The sequence below is a fragment of the Perognathus longimembris genome, chromosome 4, assembly GCF_023159225.1.
Source record: "Perognathus longimembris pacificus isolate PPM17 chromosome 4, ASM2315922v1, whole genome shotgun sequence".
Taxonomy (NCBI): Eukaryota; Metazoa; Chordata; class Mammalia; order Rodentia; family Heteromyidae; genus Perognathus; species Perognathus longimembris.
Window position 1 is genome coordinate 40,757,345 of NC_063164.1, and position 23,502 is coordinate 40,780,846.

General features: G+C 34.6%; 1 protein-coding gene across 1 annotated transcript in view; it reads right to left on the reverse strand.

The window, feature by feature from the left end:
- Fsip2 (fibrous sheath interacting protein 2) overlaps positions 1-23,502 on the reverse strand; it is a 70,325-nt gene that overhangs the window by 25,153 nt on the left and 21,670 nt on the right. The window contains exons 11-15 of the mRNA XM_048345744.1: positions 23,023-23,068; positions 21,767-21,873; positions 16,388-16,458; positions 16,309-16,345; positions 446-9,242 (exon numbers count right to left, since the gene is read on the reverse strand). Coding sequence (XP_048201701.1) covers positions 446-9,242; positions 16,309-16,345; positions 16,388-16,458; positions 21,767-21,873; positions 23,023-23,068 — 9,058 coding nt within the window. The remainder of the gene's footprint in view (positions 1-445; positions 9,243-16,308; positions 16,346-16,387; positions 16,459-21,766; positions 21,874-23,022; positions 23,069-23,502) is intronic.

A 23,502-nucleotide genomic window follows, 5' to 3' on the forward strand; every position in this document is an offset into this window, starting at 1 on the left:
TTGTCATAAAGTTTAATCATTTTCTATAATTATTTTAAAATATGTTGGTCAAATCATTTCATTTGTGCTGTTTTACTCTTAAGATATTATGAAGTTACGGTCATATATTATTTTGATAAAAACATTAGTTTGGCAACTCCAGAAAGGTTAGTGTAAATAGTAATGGAAGAATCAGAGATAAGTACTTTGAAAACACTTTAAAATCATAACACAATTCCCAATATGTAGATTAAAAAATAACCCATTGTCTATATTTAGACCATAAATATGCTTAACTATTAAGAATCATGGTTTGTTATCATAAGTGACCGAAAAGCAATTGATAGTCATCCCACCTCCAAGGCTACGTTCAGCAAAACAGAGAATGCATATTCTTGGAAAAGAGACCTTTTGCCATTTTCCTTAAATTATAACCAGCTTTTCAACTAAGTTGTGTCATGCTTACCTCTAGTTTTGAAGTTTTTCAAATGTGTGACCACAGATGTAGTGATATGCCGTGCTACCAAATGAATTTCATTTGGACCCAGCTCATGATCAGCAAAAGCAATGACTTCAACTTCTTTCAAAGTGTTTATTTTTATCGTTGGGTTCTTCTTTTGCCATTTTTGTAATAAAGAACAATCTTTCCTCAAGACTTCTGGGTAGTTGCTTTGTTTTTCTGGTATACAGTTGATTGGTTCACACCATACTCTATGAAAGTTTTTCTCTTCCTTCTTTCCTCCTCCAGATATGAAAAATGGTTTCATTGATTCCATGCTTTCATTTGTGTATTGTTGATATGGAAAACCAGAGTTTGACAGCACAGTATTGACAATATTTTCGGCAGCTAAACAGATTCTGAGTGGGGAAACTGTTGTCTGAATTTCATTTGGTTTTAGGGTCTCATAATGAAATACTTTTGGGTTTCCACCTTTTCCCATATCTATGAATGACATGGCTTGTCTTAAAGCTTCATCTGTGGAGTCATTCACTTTCTTAAACAGTTTTTGTAAGACACTTCCTTCAGGGAGTGTATTCATAGCTGCATCACTGTGTCCAAACTTAGAATTCCTTAGGCTGTACTGCTGTAATTTGTTTGTTAAACACGATGCCATAGTTTTTGATTTGGGCCTTTCCATTGACTCTGAGCTTTTAATTGTTTCTGGTGCGAAGGAACTGGCATATGATTGTGAACTTGAGGAAAGGCAGTATTTTTTTCCTGCATCTTCCTCTGAATTAAATACAAAGCCAGGCCCACTCCTTGGTGCAGGATTATTTCCCAAACCAACATTATTTAGTGTTGATGTAGGTTTTTTCATTCTGGATGCAAATTCAATCTGATTTACAATGTAAACATTTTCATTTCTTGGAAAGAAACTTTTATTTGGAAGGTTTTTGATCAATGACTTATGGAAATTAGTACATTGATCTATTAGTGTGCCAATGGTCTCACTGGCTACAGTATTCTCTTTCAATATGTCAACTGAATAGGGTTCCATTTGGCTTATTTCCTTGTCTAGCTTATTCTTGATTATACCAAGCATGTCCCTGACTATATCCACAGCATATGTAACTAAATCTGAATGGAACAAATGAACCTCTAAAAGTGTATTATGTAAGTTTTCTTTGGAAATAATACTACTTGAGTCTGGTATATCAGAACTCTTCTTCAGGGGTTGTAATTTTGGCAACTGTTTTTTAACTAATAGTCTCTGTTGGATTTGAGAAAGATTGTCTATAGGCATTTTCACTATATCAGAAAACTCATATTTAGAGATTTGCTTAAATTGCAAGTCCACAAATGACTCTAACATGTTTAAGACTCTTTCAACGATTTCTTCCACAATTTGGTTTCTAGAGGTTCTGGAAATTTGGTCTTTTGTCTTCATGGTATAGATTGGAAAACTGCTGGGGCCTTGCTTGCTTGGAAAAGCATGCTTTCTTTTAGCAGTCAGGTGTTCTTTCCTATTTGTTAGAGTTTCTTTGCTCTCTTGAATGGACATCTGGGACAAAAAGCAGAACTGTAATTTTTCAAATAGCATTTCTACAATTTCCCTTCCAAATTTATTAATTTGTTCTTTGGTATCTTCATCTCTGGTAGAACTTTCTTTGACCTGATTATGCAACCTGCTTGCACAATCCTCAAGAACTGGCAAATGTAAAAGTGAAAGAGAATATTCTAAGTCTCTTGCTCTTATTGAAATATTCTTCAAAATATTTTCAGCAATTATCAATAGTTTACATTTTTCATTTTCCATATCATTTGTTTCCATTTGCCATCTATCAAACATTTTTTTAAAGATACCTTCCTTAGGAAAAATCTGTTCTAACTGGGAGGACACATTTTCAAGGTAAAAGCATGTTTGCTCTTTGGTAGATCTTGTGTGCTGTGGGCATGTGAGAGCATCCAGAGAGGAGAGTTTTATTGGGTAAGCCAAACTGTGGTTACTTGTTGCATACAATTCTTGCAAAATTTTGTTAATTATTTTACTTGCTTCTGTGATTTGATCATATGGTAATGTTTTCATTTTTGCCATTGCTCTAGTTTCTGTCACCTTTTCAAGTTCTTTCAGAGTTGTTTCTAAAATGACACTTATTATATCCTTGGCATACATTATTAGTTCCAAGGTGGGCAATTTTGTTTTCAGTACATGTTTGGCCTCTCCCATCGTTAGGCTGTGTGGCAGTCCCATGGCAGCCTTGGACTGGCCATCTATCAGCGTCTTCTCTCTGTTAACACACTTGATCTTGCTTTTGACCTTGCCACCACATGGTCCTATGTATGTTTTTGTTTTAAATTTTGTCAAAGAGGTGGCTTTGGCTTTTGCTTTCAAATTTGTCTTAAAACCTAGCTTAGGGCTCCCCTTTGGACTAACTGTATGAGTTTGTGGTCTAAAAAGTTGCAACTCATTTGAGCAAGCTTCAGGGGATAAACTCTCTTTTGCATGCCGTGAGATAAAATTTGTTATCTTATTGGAAACCATTTGAACTAAATCTTTTCCTACTTGCACTGGTGAATATGGCAAAAAAGGATCTTCTAAAAGAGAAGCACTGTTACTGTCTCCACACATTTCTGGTGTTCCATATCTAGGATGTTTACTTCTTTTTCTTGCTTCTTTAGTTTCTCTAAAAGCTGCATGGTTCACTGGTGAAATATCATTGTCTTCAGTTGTTTCTGGTTCTCCCGTTATTGTAGTATTTTTACATACTGTTGTCATAACAAGAGAGTACAATTCCCCCAGAACATTTTCAACTATATCTTTTGCTACATTGTAGAAATATGGTTGAATGGAATGTTTTTGTGTTGTATCTGATGTTTTAATTTTAGAATTAGATGGAATGTGAGGAGTTTCATTTAATGTAGGCAAATATCCCATAACATCCATGGCTCGCTGATCCAATGTATACAAAATTTGTTTTACTGCACTGAGCAATTCACTTTTCTCTTTTTGTCTTGATTCTTTCTTTCTCATAAATATTTCTTCCAAAACAATTCTCTGGCTATCCTGTTCCAATGCCATTTGTCTCTGATGCAGTGGATTGTTGAATAGTGACATTGTACTCTTTTTATCTTTTTCTATGTGTCCTAGAGCTACTTCATTTGATACAGCTAATGGTAAAAAATTAAGATTTTCTTTTGAGGGCAAGCTTGTTTCCTTTGTAGTTCTCCTACTACACAAAATATTTAAGATATTATCAACAGTTTCACTCACTATAATATTTTCTTGAAATAAAATGCTGCTGGGATACTGATCCATGTTTTGGACTTTGAATTCAAAATCACTTTTTATAAGCTTCAAAATGGCACTGGCAAGAATGTAAGCATAATCCATCAGATTAGCATGTGATAAATGAATTATGGATGCAGGTTTTTCTGTATAATTGGCAAAAGTGGACTCTAGAAGTCCTTGTTTGAGAATGCTTTTGGTTACTGTTATTTTCTTTATATTCATGCAAGATTCTACTTGGCTTGACTCATGAAACATCATGTTACCTTGTTTACAGCTTTCTAATTCTTGGCTGATAAGTGACTTTTCTATAGGCTGCATAACAGGAGTAATTAATGGACCTATTCTTTCAACAGCAAAAGATTGTAAATGGTTACAAATAGCTTCAGTAATGAAGTTAGCACTTTCCTCACAAGGGTCAAGAACACACCCCTTGGTGTCTTTTTGCTCCTCTGTAGCTATTTGATTACAGTCAGAAGACGCTGATTCCTTACTTCTGGAATACAGGAAGTGCTCTGCTTTTCCTTCATTTTTTAACTCCATAAAGAGAGAAGTTGGGCCTTCTGCTTTTGGGAGTATATCACTAAAAGTCAGTTTGGGGGCATCAGGAAGCTTTGTATTTATAACAATTGTAACAGCCAAACCGAGGTGATAGAGGACACTGTCTATTATATCACTGGATAGCAAAATGACATCTGATTTAGGAACTGAATGCTTAGGAATAAACTTGCTTTCACCCTCAATCAGTAATTCAGACTTTTCTTTTGCTTGTTTGAAAGCTGTGTCACATTTCAGCATGGGTGTGACTAAGGAGACATTTTGATTATGGACTTTTTCATAAATGTTGTACAAGATACTTTCAGTGGTATCTTGTATTTGAAAGCAAAGATTTTTTCGATATTCAGTGTTGTCGAACAGTTTCCCAGTAACACTCTTTTGCATATCTAAATCATTCTCTTTATCAGAGATGGGTGTTGAACACTTGTTCTGACAGGAAACAATATCCAGCATTGTGTTAACAACCTGGCTTGCAATATTTTCAGAAACCGCAACACTCTGATCCAAGGAAGGACTTTCCCTTTCTTTATCTAACTCATGCTTGATTCCTTGTAAAATTTTTCTGGCTACCTGTGTCGCATAAATACTTAATTTGGACAAAGAGAGTTGGCACAATGGATTTGACTTGCCATGATCCTCTGCACAATAGGGAAATTGCTCATTGGAGTGTGAGTCTGTATCTGATAATGCTTTGCTCGAGGTAGTCTTATCCTGCTGAGTAGGTAAAGTCACTGGGACTGTGAAATTCACTTGGGAAAAAAAGAGTGAATTTACTTTTGAGGTAGCAAAACTTTCTAAATTTGTTAATATTGCTTTTACAATATCTTCACCTACATTTCCCATAGTTTGTCTGTCAACATTAAATCCTGGCCGAAGAGTACATGGATTGCTGTTTAACATGGTGACAGAGGAGCTCCTTCTGTAGCTATGCTCACGAAAAGAAACATTTGCTGAAAAAGTGATAGTCTCACATCTACTTTTGCTTATATTTCTTTCTAAGATGGCAGCAGAACAAAGTTTATGGAAGACGGTTTTAACAACATCATTTGCCACTATACGCACATCTGTGTCAGATATTAAGGGACCCATCATTTCTTCCACAAATGGGACAGATGCTTGAGCAGTTGACTCTTGAATGCTGTGAGGCATGGCATTCAAATGAGAGTGGGAGAGAGAAAGTTCATTCAGTTGATTGATTAAAGTGTTTTGAAAAATTTCATTCAAAATATTTCTTATAATGGGAATAATTGGAGATTTACGTTGTTTTTTTAACTTTACTTCAATCTTGTTTAAGGTTCTTTCTAGAACCTGTTGTTGAGGAGAGTCTGTTTCAGTTTCCTCTCTTAGTGCTATTGTCTTGGCATTGCATTCTTCTGTAAATGAATCTGATTCAGCTCCTCCAGGAAGAAAATTTCCATAAACTGGCTGGTAGCCACATGATTCAGTGCCTCCATTTTCAGTTTCATTACACTCACCTGAAGAGGATACTGCATCTAAAATTAAATTAACTATATTCATGAATGTCTGTGTCTCAAGTGGATTGTTTACAGGTGTACTTAAATCTGGTGAATTCTCACTTAATTCTGTTTGAACAGCTTTCAAAATAGCATTTGATATCTTCTTTGCATGGGCATATAAAGCATGCTGCAATCCTCCTTCAGGTGTATCTGTCATACAATCATTACTTGCACATTCCGAGTCTATTTTATTGCCTTTTTTCTTCTCATCCTGAGTAGTGTCATGAGTCTCCAAATTTCCACTGGTGAATCCTTCCAGTTTAGCAAAAACTGTACTAAGAATATCTGAAGCAACAGATTTCAGTTTATTTGGATGCAGATCCTTTGAAATGTTTGTTGTGGCTTCTACAACTGTAATATTTTTTACCTTGCTTTTAACCACCTCTTTCTTATCCTTGTGCATCATCTTGGAAAGTATGCTAGAGATTATGTTGGTGCATTTGGACATTTCCTCCATAATTGAACTGAATGATAAGTTGTCGATGTCAAAAGTTTTTGAGACAGCCTTACATTCTGAGCTCTCAACATTAATATTTGTGTCAACACTACATAATTTTGAAATAATATATTCCAAAATTGTTTTGGAAACGAGTGGAACATTGGATTGCAATGTAGTGTTCCTTTGATGATCCTTATTTTTCTTCTCTCTGTCTTGTTGATTACAAGATGTTTGAGGGTCAGGATGGGCATCCATGAGTTTGCTTAACATTTCATGTAGTGTTTCCCCAATTCTGTCCAACACTTGTAAGTTGGCATTCTCTTTCAGATCCTTTCCATTGATGACACTGTGAAGAATACAAGGAGTAGCCAAATATTTGTGAAAAGCCTTTTTGTCCTGCAAACTTGGTAACACATTTTGTTTATCAACATTGGACTCATATGAAGTTTCAGACATTTTCCTATCTAAAGATAATGAAACACCTCTTTGATCTTCACTTTCACTTGACAGCATCTCATAAATGAAGCTCAGCAATGGACTTATGTTGTCTTCACTGAGATTTGTTTCATGCGATTCTAACCTTTTATCAGAATCAGCAAAAATCCCTTTACTTGTGAGTAGTTTGGTGTGGTTAACCTTGTTCAATTCCAGTTCATTCTGGATAGAATGCAAAACAATGCTTACTATCTTAGTTGTGTAAGTAATAAGTTGAGATTTGAATGATGATTTCTCAGTAGGTGAAGGTTTTGGGTCCAAATGCAATTTTTGACAAACAAATGTTTTCAACCTACTAAAAATTGCATTAATGATCTTTTCAGTAATGTCGTCTATATGTTGAGGCTCACTTTCTTCTGATCTTAACCAGGAAGGCTTTGAAGAATCTGTGTTGAGTGAAGATAGATATTTCATTTTCTTTCCACTGTCAAACCACACTTTTAGTGGCTGCTTGTTTGGTGTTTCCTTGGCTTTGTGGGGAATATCACAGCTATCCAGAAAAGTTGGGTGACCTGAGGATAAAGTGGTACTTTTACTGGTAGTGGGGGTGCATATTAATGACTTGTGAAGTATACTTAACACAGCATCTATTATTTCTTCAGCTACCTCATTAATTTCTGACACAGAAACTAGCTGGTCTATGTTCTCTTGATGTAGCAGTCCTTTTTTGCTAAATTTATTATCTATATGACCAGGAGAAACACAAGATAGATCTCTGAGCATGTCTGTTAAAATACATTTAACCATGTTTTCTGAAGTCTTTACAATTTGATGCTTTTGATCTTGGCTGAAAAGTGAATTGTCTTTTTTCAAAAATGGCTTTTCCTTTAAAATGTCTTCATCACTATCCCATTCATTCAATGCATAATTGCGTTCTGAGGCACACTTGGAAGATGGTTTCCTCTTTTTCATGTATTCAAAGCAAGTGTGTTCCTTACAAAACCAAGGATTAGGAATAGGTTCTTGTGATCTCACTTTTTCTTCCTTGAAGGATGACTCAAGTACATTTTTCACCATGTTGTCTATTTCTTCACTTTCATCTTCAGAATAAAGGACCATGCCTGGAACATTAACAAGAGGAAGTCGTTTTCTCGACTTAACAGGTGGAGACAAACTAGGGCCAATAAGTCTGTACTTTTCTTCGTTGTCAGTATACCTCAGTCTACATTGTCTCTGTATTTGACAAACACTTGGTTTTACTGGGTCCCGATGAAGCTGAGTTAGGACATCATCAAGTAACTGAAGGAGTATTACTGTTTCTTCAGAAGCAGTAAGTCTGTCATTATTAAGTTCAGTTTGTATATAACCTAGTATAGTACTAATTGCTTCCTCTATATAACCAACCAAAGAGGGCCGGGAAAAAATACTTGATATTAAATTTTGTATTTCTTCTTTAATTATTAAATTCGCTTCCATATCAGATTCAGAACTGGATTTCTTGACAGCTCTATAGGTTGCATCCATTCTTTGCTGCTGATAGGTATGTTTAGTTGTGTCTTCATGCGGAGATTCACTTTTTTTACAGGATGCAATAGTCAACAGTTTTTCTAAAATTGCATGCACCATATCCTCTGCAATGTCACGCATTGGTTCTAAATGAAAACACAGTGACTCTCTTGAAGGCTTTCCACTTAATGATGTGAAATATTCCCCAGTCGTGGATAAACTTGTTTCGATGTTTGACAAATCTTCTTGTGAAAACATCTGAAAACACTTTTTCTCAACGGCACACTCTAGCTTCTCAAGCATGTTTTCCACAATCTCAGAAGCTACTGAGCAGATATCAACATTGGAGAGCAAGTCTTCTTTATCAGTCTCATAAGGATCCACATAAACTTCAGCAGTGACAGAAGAAAGAGAGGGAATTGCCTGAGTTAAGTCAGACATTATTTCCTGAAAGACACTCTCTAAAATCATTTGAGTTTCCCCTTGCAAGTGACATTTAAAGTTAACAAAAACATTCTTTAAATTCTTCATCTCAGCTGTAGCTTTTGTTTTTTTATCACAGATCAGTGAAGTGTCTACACTTTCTGTTTCAGTGGTAGCATCCTTAGATGTTTTTGTGCCCGTGTCAAGTGATGTGAAAAGATGACTATCAGATTTACTAGTTCTGAGCCTTGGGATTGGATATACAATGCTGGCTCTGTTATAGGTGACTTGGGAGGTTACAGATTGTTCTTCACGTTGCTCTGTTTTTTCTACAACGGTTTTTTCTACATGGGCAGAAGGAGGCTTTAAAGGTGTGGTCTGTCTTTTCACTGACATGCTACCATCAAATGTGCAAGGCTCTGTGTGAAAGGTTTTGGCCACAGTGGAAGTGAAGCGTCTGTGTGTAAACTCTTCACTGCATGTACTGCAGAAGCTTGAACTATCTGAAGAAAGGTCAGAGTCATCAGACACTGGGTATCTGCTGTGTTTCAGTCTTTCTTCATACTTTGTGATGGCTGGATATAATATACTAGTCACTGTAGCTACAACCCATGTCATTATATTGTGAATTATACTATTCAGTTCTTCAGAGGTTACCTGGGAAAAGGTCAAGCAGGAATAAAATCATGTAATTATTTATTCTATTATTTGGGGATATGAAGGTAGCACATAGCCTTTAATATCTAATACTTCACAGTCAGAATACCATCATGTTTTATAAAGAAAAAATTGTATCAACTCTATTTAGAATTTTAATTTTAACATGGTTTTTGTTCTGCAGTACAGAAAAATACCTTGTGCATACTATTTAACTTTATTCACAATTTCAGAATTTTGTGAATTAAAAAATATCCCATGATCATAGCTAGGAAAAATGGCTTCCCAAAATTTGCCATATTTTTATGGAGGTACATGCCATGCAAATATTTCATCAAGAAGGATAGTGGTATTCATAACCCTGCTAAGTTATTTAAAGAGTGTCAAATTATTTTAGACTATTTTCCCAAAAAAGATGTAGCAAAAAATAAATATGTGCCTTCCAAGGCATGTACCAGCTAGCTAATATATGTGGATGAAAACATGCTTTTTCTGCTCACAATGGTGAGTCTGTGGTCTGCATGAATGGAATGGCTCTTTAGAATTATATGAAAGGCAATTATAAAATGTAATATGCTATTGGACTCCGGTCTTTCAAGCCTATAATCCTAGCTGTTCAGGAAGCTGAGAACCAGAGTATCATATTTCACAGGCCTGCCTTGACAGAGAAGTCTGTCTATGAGATTTAATCTTAACACTATAGTCAATGTATGATTAAACTGGTAGAGTATCAGCAAAGCAATTTACCAAGTAAGTATTAGGTCTTGAGTTCAAAATCCAGTACTGAAAAAAAAGTAATCAAGAAAAACAAAACTAATGTAGCATTGACAGGAAATAGCTGTCTGCCTCGCAAAGTATCAGTGCAGTCTTAGACAGAGAAGATGAGAGGAGATTACTAAGTGAAAAGTACATTTTAGGTAGAAAATAACTTATAAAATAGAATAGGAACTTAAAAACCTAGGAAGGCTTATACAGGGGTAGGAAAATAGAGGTATTCATCCATTTGAATCAGAAAGAAAAGGCCAGAAGCCATATGTGAATGCCTCCTCTTTAGACTAATACTGCTGTCTAGATAAACTGTACTAGGGATAGATAGAGTACTTACAGGATTAAAAGAATTTATGCATTATTGCAATTACATTTTGAACTTATATAAGTTATTTATTCCAGAATTAATTTAAAAATTGTTACAACTTATGAGACATAAATTCTCCAAACGAAAAGAAATGGCAGCAAAATTTGAAGACAGGGATGGAAAGCCCAAGTAAAAGAATAAAGAATATGCTATTTCAACTCACAATTTTGTAGAAGCTACATTAAAATTATTTATGTATCACAGTAATGTTTTACGGTAACTCAACAGCTATATACCATCCACACAATAGATCATATAGGCAACATTAACAGGTATTTTATTTAGCAGATTCTCCAAAATTATTACTTTATTTAGCTTATTCTCCAAAAATACATTTTCACTAATTTTATAAATAATAGCTACCTAGTGGGTGGTAAATTTACTTTGAGAGGACAGATGTAAAACATGTTGAAAATACTTGTCTTGGGGAAAATGGCCAATTCTGGAACAATTCAGGATCTGTGACAATATCTAGGACAAAAAGTCAAGCTGTTTTGGGATGGATGGCCACATCAATTACTACAATGGACATGATACGAGGCTCCAAAGGAAGAACTCAAACAAGACAGGGGAGAATATCTATGGTGTTTGCTCCTCAGCAGAGTTGTGATATACTTCATACCAAAAGCCAGAAACCACACATCAACCCAGTTAATACTTACTGCTGTGAGAATACAAAGATTAAGAAGGACCATGCCAGAAAACCCAAAAGACAAAATGTTATTAAATGATCAAAATTCCACACAGAAATAAAATACAAGAAAACTAGATACTAAAACATCTTCAGAAATCATCAATCATATTAAAATAATGATAGCAGAGTGGGAAAAAAATCATATATGGATTGCAAAGGAATAATGGTAACATGTTCAATGAATTAAAAATGGCATTTAGAAACATATAAACAATTTACAGAATAAAAACTAACAAAGATATAGATAAAAGAACTATACAGCTAACCAGCAAAAACAATGAACAGCTTAAGTGATGTCAAAGAGGATACAGTTAAACAGCTAAAAGATTTCAAGAAGGCACAAATAAATAAATAGCTCAAGGCATGAAATAGAAAAAAATTCAAATTGAAGTCCTGCAGATGACAAAATAAAAAGCTTGTCTAGAAGAGTATAGACAACATAGAAGATAGAAATTGCAGGTCTTGAAGATAGAGGAGACAGTAAGCCCATAGTAAAAGTGCAGAAATATACTGAGCAAAAAGATCAAAGAACTAGGAAAGGAAGTTATTAGAACTGCACAATTCTATTAAAGGACAAATTTATGAATAATGTGGATACTTGAACAAGAAGACCCATAGTACATAGGGCACATACTTAACATAGTAAAAACAGAAAAGCTCCTGAATCTCAGAAGAGTAGCCTATGTCAACTTTTAGAATATCCAAAAGATCAGATTAGGAAATAACTTGTCCATGACATCTAGTAAAAACAATAAGTATAGAGAACAAAGATATTCATCAGAACAGCAGCAGATCTCTTATCACAAACCTTAAAGCAAGGAGGGCTTGGAATGATGCATTTCAGTCATTGAAAATTCACAACTACCAACCCAGAATACACTCCACAGTAAAGCTATCATTCACAACAGGATAGTAAATAAAAACATTCCTACATAAACCAAAAGCAGATCAATTTATCTCCACTAAATCAGTACTACAGAAGATCAATTCTACGTGTGGAAATGGAAGATCAATGTAAATCTGTGCAAGGTGACAAAAAAATTCTCCAGCATATGTATAGACAATCATAGGGTAAGGAGGGAGGGTTCTAACACTAAAACAAGAAGAACAAGAACAACAAACAAATTTTAAATGGCAGTAGTAGCTAAAAACCTTTCCATTTTAACACTATGGATGGCTTCCTTTCCCCAAGACATAGAATGAACAATTGGCTCAAAATGCAAGCCTTGACCTTTTGTTGTCTGAAGCAAACACATATATCTTACAAGAACAAATACTAGTGTAGGGCAAATACACAAACACACACACACACACACACACACATATATATATATATGGTCTGCCACACTAAAGCACTTCAATCAGTGTAGTCATACTTGTATCCAACAAAGTAGACTCCAAATCAAAATTATTCAGATGATACAAAGACAGTCACTTCATGTTAAGAAATGAAACTCTCTATCAAAAAGACAAAGTAATAAATTGTTTACTTTGTGCAGGTCCTGGGGCTTGAACTCTGGACCTAGAGCTCTCACTTGGCTTTTTCACTCACTACTGAATAAGTGGGTTATAAAAGAAGGAGAGGAAACCATGCAGCTTCTAGAGTTAAATAAAAATAAAAATATATCTTTCTAGAACATATGAGGTACTTCAAAGGCAAATGAGTTTTTTACGTGCACATATTGACAAAATAAAGAAATTTCAAGTTAATACCATAATGATGCATTTTAAATGTCTTTAAAAAAATGAGGGCACACCAAATCAAACAATATCAGAAGAAATATAATGATTAGGGCAGAAAGAAAGAAAACACAGACAAAAAACCCTGTATAAAATCAACAGAATAAAAATGGCTTCTTCGAAAAGATAAACTTAAAAATGCTTAAAAGGAGACATTATGGACTTAAAAGGAAAAAGGAAATGACAGGAATAAAAATCAGAGATGAAAATGAGGATAATACCACAAACACAATCAAACTCCAAAAGATTACTTAAGCTCAACATACCAAAATTGATCAAAGAATAGATAACCAATTTAATGACATTAAAACTGTAATAATGAATCTTCCAATGGACATGTTGAATTTAAACTGCTTCAAAACCTACTTAAAAGATTGAAAAAATGTGAACATAAAAAAAAAATCATCCAACAACAAAAAAGCCCAGAACCCAGTGGTTTTATCACTGGATTTGATAAGATCTTTAAAGAAGAGTTAAAACCACAATCCTCAAACTTTTTCATGAAATAGAAAGGGAAGGGACACTACTGGGTCATTCCATGAAGTCAGTATTTCCCTCCTTCAAAAACCGAACAGAGACACAACACAAAAACAGCAAAGACCAATCTCTGATGAAAACAGATGCTAAATTCCCCAATAAAATACTCAATAGCAAAATTCAACAAGTAATCAAAAAGATCTTACACCATTATCAAAGTGGTTCCATTCCATTTACTCAAGACTAGCATAAGGTAGGAAAATCAATAAGTACAATATGCTACATAACCAGAATCAAGGACAGGAAACATATGAGTATCTCATTTGACCTAGAAAATGCCTTTGACAAAATTCAACATCTTTTTCTATTGAAGCTCTAAAAAATTAGGAATAGAAAGAATGTATCTTAAAATAATAAAGGCTCTATATGAAATACCTGTAGCTAACATTATTCAAGTGGAGAAAAGTTGAGACCAGTTCCTCTAAAACTAGAAGCAGGAAACATGGGTACACTCTGTGTACTCTTATTCATTATAGTACCTGAAATTCTAGTAACAAGAGAAAGAAATAAAAAGGATCAAAATGGGGAAGAAGTCAAATTATCTCAATTTGCTGTCCATGCAACATGCTAACGACTGCATCTGAAACTCCTAGAGGTGATAAAGCCCTTCAGGAATACAACAGCATACAAAACCTATGCATAATGACCAGTAGCTTTTATGTGTACTGACAGTGAATAGGATGAGAGAGAAATCAGGAAAACAACTCCATATTATCTGCAAAAGACAAAAAAAATGCAAAAAACGAACCCCAAAACCCCAAACCCAGGAATAAGCTTAATCCAGAAAGTGAAAGATCTCTTTGGTGAAAAATAAAAGCATTTGAAAAAATAAATAGTAAAAGACATCACAAGATGGATAGAACTTTCATTTTCTTCTAAGAGTAGAATCAATATGAAAGCATCCAGGATGTCAGAGGAAATTACATATGTGTGTGTTTGTGTGTGTCTGTGTGTGTATGTATATAAATATATATACAGAGAAGGACATATATGTATACACATATGTATATAAGTGCATGTACACACATATCTTTCTCATATATTATATATATCACATACACACATATGTATTACAAATATATTTAACAAAATGTATATATCTTGAAATTAACCGAAGCAAACAAAGTAAGCCATTCTCACAAAGTCAAAGGACATGTGTCCTTTTCTCTAATATGGGAATGATAGACCAAAAATATAAAGATATGTATATGTATGTACACATATATATATATATATATATAGACACACACATATAAAACTGACTAAAGTTTGGTACTTTCAGTATGCAATTTCATTTTTTAAACCCATTGAACAATTCACATGTTTTAACAAAATGATTATAAGGAGGCTAAAACATCTTTGATGTAATGAAGTCTAACTGGTGGATCAAATGAATAGACAGGGGAATTATGGGTGAAAACAGTCATAATAATACTCTCTCTTTTCATATATATGGTGAAAGTAGACTACTTGTTGAGACCTTTGAAGAATGATATATATTGCGAGGAAATGATGAAGAGGGTGACTGGTCAGGATGTATACATAATCTCCATTGTACAGCTATTTGAAGACAATAATAAAAAATAAATACAAAATAAATAAACAAAATATTTGTGGTATTCATAAATATATTCTATATCATTAGTTTTTAATATCCTTATGAATAATTCTAAAATTTAATAGAGAAGATAATTACTCTAAATTAACATATATGAACTGACATTTTCAAAATACAGTATTTTTATTATTACCAGATATGGTAACAAGCAGGTCTAAATCTTTAATCTTAGACTAGGTCTTGGAGAAAGCATTTCCAATTACAATGTAAGAAAGAGGGGGAATGTGGCTTAGCGGTAGAGTGCTTGCCTTGCCTTCATGAAGCCCTGGGTTCGATTCCTCAGCACACATAAACAGAAAAAGCCAGAAGTGGTGCTGTGGCTCAAGAGGTAGAGTGTTAGCCGTGAGCAAAAAGAAGCCAGAGACAGTGCTCAGGCCCGGAGTTCAAGCCCCCAGGACTGGAAAAATAAAAAAAAGAAAGAAAGAAAGAGGGACATCCCTTAAAGTTTTGAATGTAGTGAAATTAGGCAAATATGACCTTTTGTTTCAATATTTCCCATTGTAATATTGAGAAATATTCTTTGAATCAAAACTGTTGTGTTTGCTATGCACTCTATGGTTAAACAGTGTGTATGTGAAACGCCGTTTCAAAAGTATGTGTTTTTCCATACCGTTTCAAAAGTATGTGTTTTTCTTTTTCCTGGCAGGTCTGTAGACCTGGGTATTTATCTTTGTCTATTTTAATCTCAGTTCACAGGTGAGCAAGCACTTTTATATGTGTTGTGAGATGATACAGATTAGGTCTATGAGCTTCTAGAGGAGGAACTATGCATCTTAACTCATCGGTTAATGTGTCCACCAGCAAGCCCTGCAAAGCCATGACAGATGCTTTCCCACTCTAAGGAAGATTTGTAGCATTTGATATTGCTTCTTTTCTTTTTTTTTTTTTGGCCAGTCCTGGGCCTTGGACTCAGGGCCTGAGCACTGTCCCTGGCTTCTTCCCGCTCAAGGCTAGCACTCTGCCACTTGAGCCACAGCGCTGCTTCTGGCCGTTTTCTGTATATGTGGTGCTGGGGAATTGAACCTAGGGCCTCGTGTATCCGAGGCAGGCACTCTTGCCACTAGGCTATATCCCCAGCCCACTTGATATTGCTTCTTGAAGGTTAGGTCCCTCACGCTTTCACAATCTCTGTGTCTGAGAGAGACTTCTGGAAGGACAGCATTGTATTTGGAAATAGTTTTAGATGAAAACAAAACCTAAGACTTAACTGAGATTAAAATTCAAAAGGCATGAAAAATGATAAATATCAATATGTGTTCCTTAGTTATCTGATTCATTTTTTTTCTATTGATACATTAGGAAGCAAGTAATATGCTATCTTATGAATGGATTTTGTACATACTTTTTCTTGCAAGCAACTTTGTAGAAGATCCTGTGGCCTGTAAAGTCAAGAAAAATTACTTTAGAGAAAGAGAATTTACGAAATTATTCCCACAGTTTCAAATTGTTCAATCTGTTTTTCTTTCATTTCTGAGAGTTTCTCTACAGGAATCTAAAAAAGGAGACTAAATTTTATTTATATTATCTAATCCTCTTATTTCATTTTTTTTCCTTAGACATTGGCTGCTGTATTTAGAAAGGTTCTTTCTTACTTTGAGATATACAACTGTAGCTTCTCCATTAGCAAAAGAACTGATTATTATAGTTCAGACACACTTTAGCTATGGCTGCTCCATGGTTCTTGCCATATTTGGAGGGAAAGAATAGGCTCTTTTCTGCTAGTAGGCCTGATAGCACAGGCAAGCTCTGAACATGCTTTCTGCTACTCCTTTTTACATTTTTTTTGCCAGTCCTGTGGCAGAACTCAGGGCCTGAGCACTGTGCCTGGCTTCCTTTTGCTCAAGGCTAGCACTCTACCACTTGAGCCACAGCACCACTTCTGGCTTTTTCGACATATGTTGTGCTGAGGAACCAAACTCAGGGCTTCATGTATATAAGGCAATCACTCTACCAGTAGGCCATATTCCCAACCCCCACACGTTCTGATAACACTTCACGTATGCAATTTAGTTCATGTATCTTCATCCATTTGCCATATATCATAGTGGGAATAGAATGTGTGAGTGATTGCTCACTAATGATGGATTTAATCATAGATTTCTGCCTATATACAATATTAATTTAAATGTATCTATGTTTTGTGTATGACAATGTTTCCTCAAGTGTCCTCAAGAGCTCACACGGTAATAAAATAAAACAGAAAACAAAGTAAGGAAAACAAAAATAATTATAGTAACCTGAAAAATCACATTATCAGAAAAAATTACAAAGTAAGGACCTGTTTAAATTTTTTATTGCAAAAATAACAGTGGTCAGAATCAAAATTCCAGAATCATAATTTCTAGAATTCTGAAAATTAAGCCTTTTCTTTAGGACTTCATCTGCATGTGTGCTTAGTTCTTTAAGTTTTCAGAAAAGGTTTCACTAAATCTAAATAGAACTGTAAAAAGACTGTAGGAATTCCAAACCATTGTGTGCTTGCTGAGAGTATAACTCTTATACAATTATTGAAATATTACTTCTGAATTATACATTGTTTAAATACTTACATATTTGCGTAAACAGAAGACGAAACAACATGTGGGCCTGTATTCTGAGGATGAATTCCTAAAGAGAAAATTATAATTTGTATCCATCCTCATCAATTTGTTAAAATTACAATGCCATATGCCAATATTTTCTGTTGCCACAGTCTTGTTGAGAGGCTCTTATAGACACACCACCATACAATCGCAAGTCCTTAGCAAGGCACAAAATACACCAGAAGACCTGACATGCTTATCTATCTCTCCAGTGCCATCATAGCTAGTCTTTTATATGAATGTTATATTCCAGAGATAAGGAACAGATTTCAGTCTCCTCAATACATCAGGCTTTCTATGCTTCTGGATCATTTTCACATTTCTTTTATTTTTTTAATTTATATATATATATTTTTATTATCAAACTGAATTACAGAGAGGTTACAGTTTCATACATTAGACATTGGATACATTTCTTGTACTCTTTTAAAGGTACTCTGTGCTCCCTTTTAACTATGTTAAATCCTTATGTTAAATCACATTCACATTAACTCTTTGAAGTATACTTAAATATTCTTCACCAGTGCTAGGTTTCCCTATGATATAATTTCCACATAACTGCCTCTGCAGTGAACATACTAAGTGCTAAATAATGCTCCATTTTTTAATGTATTTTGTTCATATGGTTCTCTACCATTTATTTACTGGTCTTTTTTATATCATATTGAAAGATTATCTGACTTTCTTAGTGTACAGAACAGCAAGATTATGCTTTTGATTTGGATAAATATTCTGCATAGATAACATAGTCTTTATACCAAATATCTTTACTGTATATTGGATTGGATTCATGTGGAGTTGTGTTTGTTGAATGTAAAAATACACAAATGAATTAAAGCCTTAGTCATATAAGTATGCATTGGTGAGGAAAAAAATGATAGCAATTGTAACCATTTTGGAATTCAGCTTGTTAATTCTCATTTTTCCAAAATAATGAATAATCAATAAGCACTAATAAAATTATAAAAAGGCTAAGTCCTATGAATCTTTTAAAGTTTATTTGTGTAGAAATGTTTTGTGTGTTCTTAATTCTGGAGAGATAGTAGCTCTAGCACAAGCCAAAGACTGTGGAGTGACATCACCCAGGTGTCCCTCCTCATGGACACTTCATTAAAATGTGATTTTCACATCATGCTCTGCAGAACTGCTAATGAAGCCAGTAGGTTTGGCTTCACTTGCATCTCAGGAGCTTGCTGGCAAGGGCCAGTTGGCACAGACCTGTGGAATATATGGATTAGATGCATGCATAGATACTAAAAGTGAAGGAAGAGAGTGAGGGAACTGGCAAGTGGCAGAGGTCTCTGGTCCAGTCAGGGTGGCCTGTGGAAGAAATTAAGCAGAATCAACTACATCCCAGCAACCCCTCCAAAACAAAAGAGTAGCAGAGCCCTGATACTAATCACAGTTACATTTGAAAGTTTTGCAGCAAGGATGTGAGTGGTGTGACTGAGAAGGCAAGCAAACTCGGAGCATAGCACTTCAGCATCTTATCTGCAAACCTGAAGCCACCTATATAGAGAATAAGTGTACATGAACTGGTAGCCTGGGTGATAGAGGATGCTACAAGTTAGAGTGGAAACTGGGGAGATTGAGATCCTGAACTGTAAATAGAACTATACGCCCCTCTTCCTTCAGTGGGGAGCCAGCATGTGGCCCAGAGCAGCTACACTTCTGACAAGCTGAGACTCCAAATTAACTACCCCATTGAACTGTGTCTGATTTGAAAAGAGCAGATAAAAACCAAAAATGCTGAGACAGAGGGAAAGGAAGAAAATACCAACTGGTACTTTTGGTCTTTGTCTTTTACATTGTTTAATTGTTTTTTATTTTTTTAATTTAATTGTTTTTGTTATCTTTAATTGTACAAAGAAGTTGCTATTTAACAAAACGGATGTTTTCTGCTTTCTTTTGAGTTCTGCTATATTACTTCCTCTTTTTGCAGTCATTATATATGAACCATAAAGCCCACTTTCACTACTGATTTTCAACTGTATCTCTCAGTGTCACATTACCATTTTCTATCTATAGAGTGCTCTCTCATTTCTCTATAAATTCTCTTGTCCACAATATTTATTTGTTGCCTTTATTTTTAGAAGGCAACAGATTGCTTTTTGGTTTATTTTCCTTCCTTTCTCTTTTCTCATTACAGTTTTATCTATAAATTTCCTGCATATATTTTCTACTTTCAAGTTACTCCCCTCTATTAGCTTCAGTTGCTTTTCTTTCCAATCTTCTAACACAATATACCTTGTACTATCCATTATTGTACTATGCTTCTATCTTCTTGCAACTCTATTTACATGGTAGGTACTTAACAACTCTGAATGTTTCTATATCTAAGCTTCTTCCCTCTTGATTAGAATGAGGGTGTTTCCTGCTTTGTCCTAGATTGGACTTGGCCTTGCATATAATAGTACTAGATTGTGCTTTCTCCCATCACTATCTCAACCTTAAGACAGTAACAGATTTAAATGAATAAATCAGGGGTTCTACTCCCTGCATGTTCAGAATTTACCACCTGACATAGCATAAAGCAGAAGAGTACATGATGTTTAGCTGAGACAGTGAGTTAAAATATTAGATGGTTAGCACAGTGATTGCTGCTGAGGCTGACCTGAGTCACCGATGTAGCTTGGTTTCCTGTTTGGTCTTCCATTACCATTACCGTCATTGTTTGCCTCCTTCTGTAAAAATACAAAAAATGAGGAGATACCCAATTTTTGGTAGAAATTGAGTATCAACTATTATTTTCATACTTAAGATGGAGAAACTTAGAACTATAACCATGGCTCAAGTGGTAAAGCACAAGCCTCAAGTGAGAAAACAAGGCAACATTTTTAAAAATTTAGTTGTCAAGGTGATGTACAGAGTTACAGTTACATATAAAAAGTAATGAGTAAATTTCTTGTCAAACTTGTTACTTCCTCAATTTTTCTCTCACCTTTCCTCCTCCCCAATTCCACCCCCCAAGGTGTACAGTTAGTTTACTATATATTGTCTTGCAAGTATCACTGTTGCATTGGTTCACCTTTTATCCTTGGTATCCTGGGTATTGTATATACACTTAACTGAATTAAGGAAGATAAGGGGGACATCAAAATGGTGAAACAAAGGATAAAAAGCCAAGAAACACTAGAGACCTTGAGTTCAAGCTCCAGTACTGGCACAAAAATGAATGAATGAATGAATGATAGAATGGATAAATGTTAACTTAAATGCATAAATTTTATTAATTATGTTTATTTTGCATATATTACTGATATACTTAAAATGTCAAAGCTACTTTAGAAGTTATCCACAATAATATCCAGACATTTAATAATTTTTAAGACTTCACTATTCATCATAGACTTATATTCAATCTAAGATGTACTGAAATAAAATCATATCAACAGGAGAAGAAAAGGGAAGTACACAGTCTGGATCTGGTGAAACCCATATATTTCATTTCTTATATTATCTCTCTCTTTCTCTGTTTCTATTATAGCAATAACAGACAGAGAAATGGATTTAGAATGTTTTTGTCCAAGGAAATCTGCTCATCCACTAGAAACTCAATTGTTGAAGGCTATTCATGAGGACAAACTCTTACTTAGTACATTCCAAATTTTCAGTCTCAGAAGACAAGCACATGTTTTATATGTATAAAATTATTTTTAATAGGCTAGTTATAGTGGACCACCATTTTTCCCCCATTGGGAATAGAAAAAAAAATCTCTCACTCACATTCCTATATATCAGCCAAAGCTTGAATTTACATGAAAATTCCTTTAAGAGCAGCTGTCTCAGGCTGTACTGCTACCAAATTCCTACACCATAGCATTTACTAGAAACTCAAAGTTAGCTGTCTTAGAATTCACTAATTTTGAAACAAAGTTAATCACTTCAATAAGAAGAATAGCTGTGTCTTTGAACAAAACCAAGAATAGAAAAAAATGTAAGGAGAATTGCAAGGTATTAAACCAATATTACTGGAATCCTAGTCAAAGAAGCTCAATTTGATTCTTCTGAGGGCTGCTATTACCTATTAGAAATTATCATTTTGTTACCTAACTTAGGCAGACTGAATTAGGATTATAAAATTTTTACTAGGGGTTGAATTAACTCCAGTGAATAAAATCTGTCTTGTAAGGCTAAAGAAAGATTTAATCACATGCTAACAGTGACCATAAGATCATTAAGTTTGTTTATATTTGGAATAAAAGAAATGATATGTACCTCTGGTTTTGGAGAAGTCGAAAATAACTGTGATTGTTTGTAATAATTTCTTGTTGGTGAATTTTGATTTGAAGCAATTAAATCTGCATTAGATATACTCGTAGTTCCTGGAGAAAGAAGAGATATATTTAAATTAATCTCATAGAATAAAGAATGAGTATTAATTTGCTCCAATATTTCCTGTGCTGATCTGTCACAATGACTGACATAACTAGAATGGAAATTTATTTGAATTAAAGAAGGATCACCAAAACAAAGTGATTTTTTATATTTACTGCCTATAAATTTTGTTGCTTTACTGCTTCAAAGACAAATTGAAACCTCTACCATTTGAAATCATCTGTTCATAACAGCATCTTTTTAAACTATTTAGTTTTTATTATCATTAGTTGTACAAAGAAGTTTGGCTCTATCAATGGAGACATGTTTCAGTTCTTGAATGTGCCTTTTAGTGATGTTCAAAATCCTAACAAGGCACAAAAATAATAAGTAATGTATATAAAAAGAAAAGAGAAAGTTCAAACATCATTTGAAAATGATAGTGGAATATGAGAATATTCCTAGTAATAATTGTCTGTTTTAACATTTCCTCAACCATAGTATGTGAACAATGTGGTCTCCCCACCTCCACAAACAGTCAAAGCAAAACCCTTTTTTCCTTCCTTCCTTCCTTCCTTCCTTCCTTCCTTCCTTCCTTCCTTCCTTCCTTCCTTCCTTCCTTCCTTCCCTCACCTCCCTCCCTCCCTCCCACCCTCCATCCCTCCCTTCCTCCCTCCCTCCCTCCCTCCTTCTTCTCTCCCTCCCTTCCCTTCCTCCTTTCCTCCCTCCCTCCCTCCTATCTTTTTCTTTCTCTCTCTCTCTTTCTTCCCCTCCCTTTCCCTTGTTCTTGCCTCCCCTCCCTCCCTCCCTTCTTTATTTCTTTTTCTTCTTTCTCTTTCTTTTTCTGGTCCTATGGCCTGAATTGGGCCTGAGTGCTGTCCCTGAGAGTTTGCTCAAGGCTAGTACTCTACAATTGAGCCACATATTTTATGATAAGAATCTCAGGGACTTTATGGCCTGAGCTAGTGTCAAACCATGATCCTCACATCTCAGCCTTCTAAGTAGCTAGGTTTATAGGTGTGATCAGAGGTACCCTATAGAAATAAACCATATTTTTATAATCAAGTAAAATCCCCTAAAACAACATAGGAAAACTATACATATGCATTTAATAACAAATGATTATAAATATTCTTGATCTTTTCCTTTTCTCTTACCTTTATCATCAGCAGCACTTGGTTTTTTATTATATGATTCATTTTTCTGTATGACATATTAAAGAAAAAAAAACACTTGTAAGTAATTACAGTTCTGAAAGAGGTTTTGCTATCAGTTATCCAGATGAACCCAGATACTTTTTTCCTTTCCAGTACTTGAATCTTGCATAAAAATTGTGTCAGGAACAAGACTTCCTCTCATTTACCAAGTTACTTAATATAGGCTTGCTAATTTATTTCAAAAGTGAATTTAATAAACAGAACTCTTCAAACTTACTTCTCCCTCCAATATTTGACATTTTTCTAAAAGAAACAATGATCAATTTAGTGAATGGTTCAAAAAAATGCAAGTATAAGAAAAATCAAATGCTACGGCAAACCAGCACATTATTTACTTAAAGCAATCAATTAGTCCCAACAGAAATTTTCATCATTACACACATATTCTAAAGTAATAACAATTTTCTGTGTCTGTTGTTT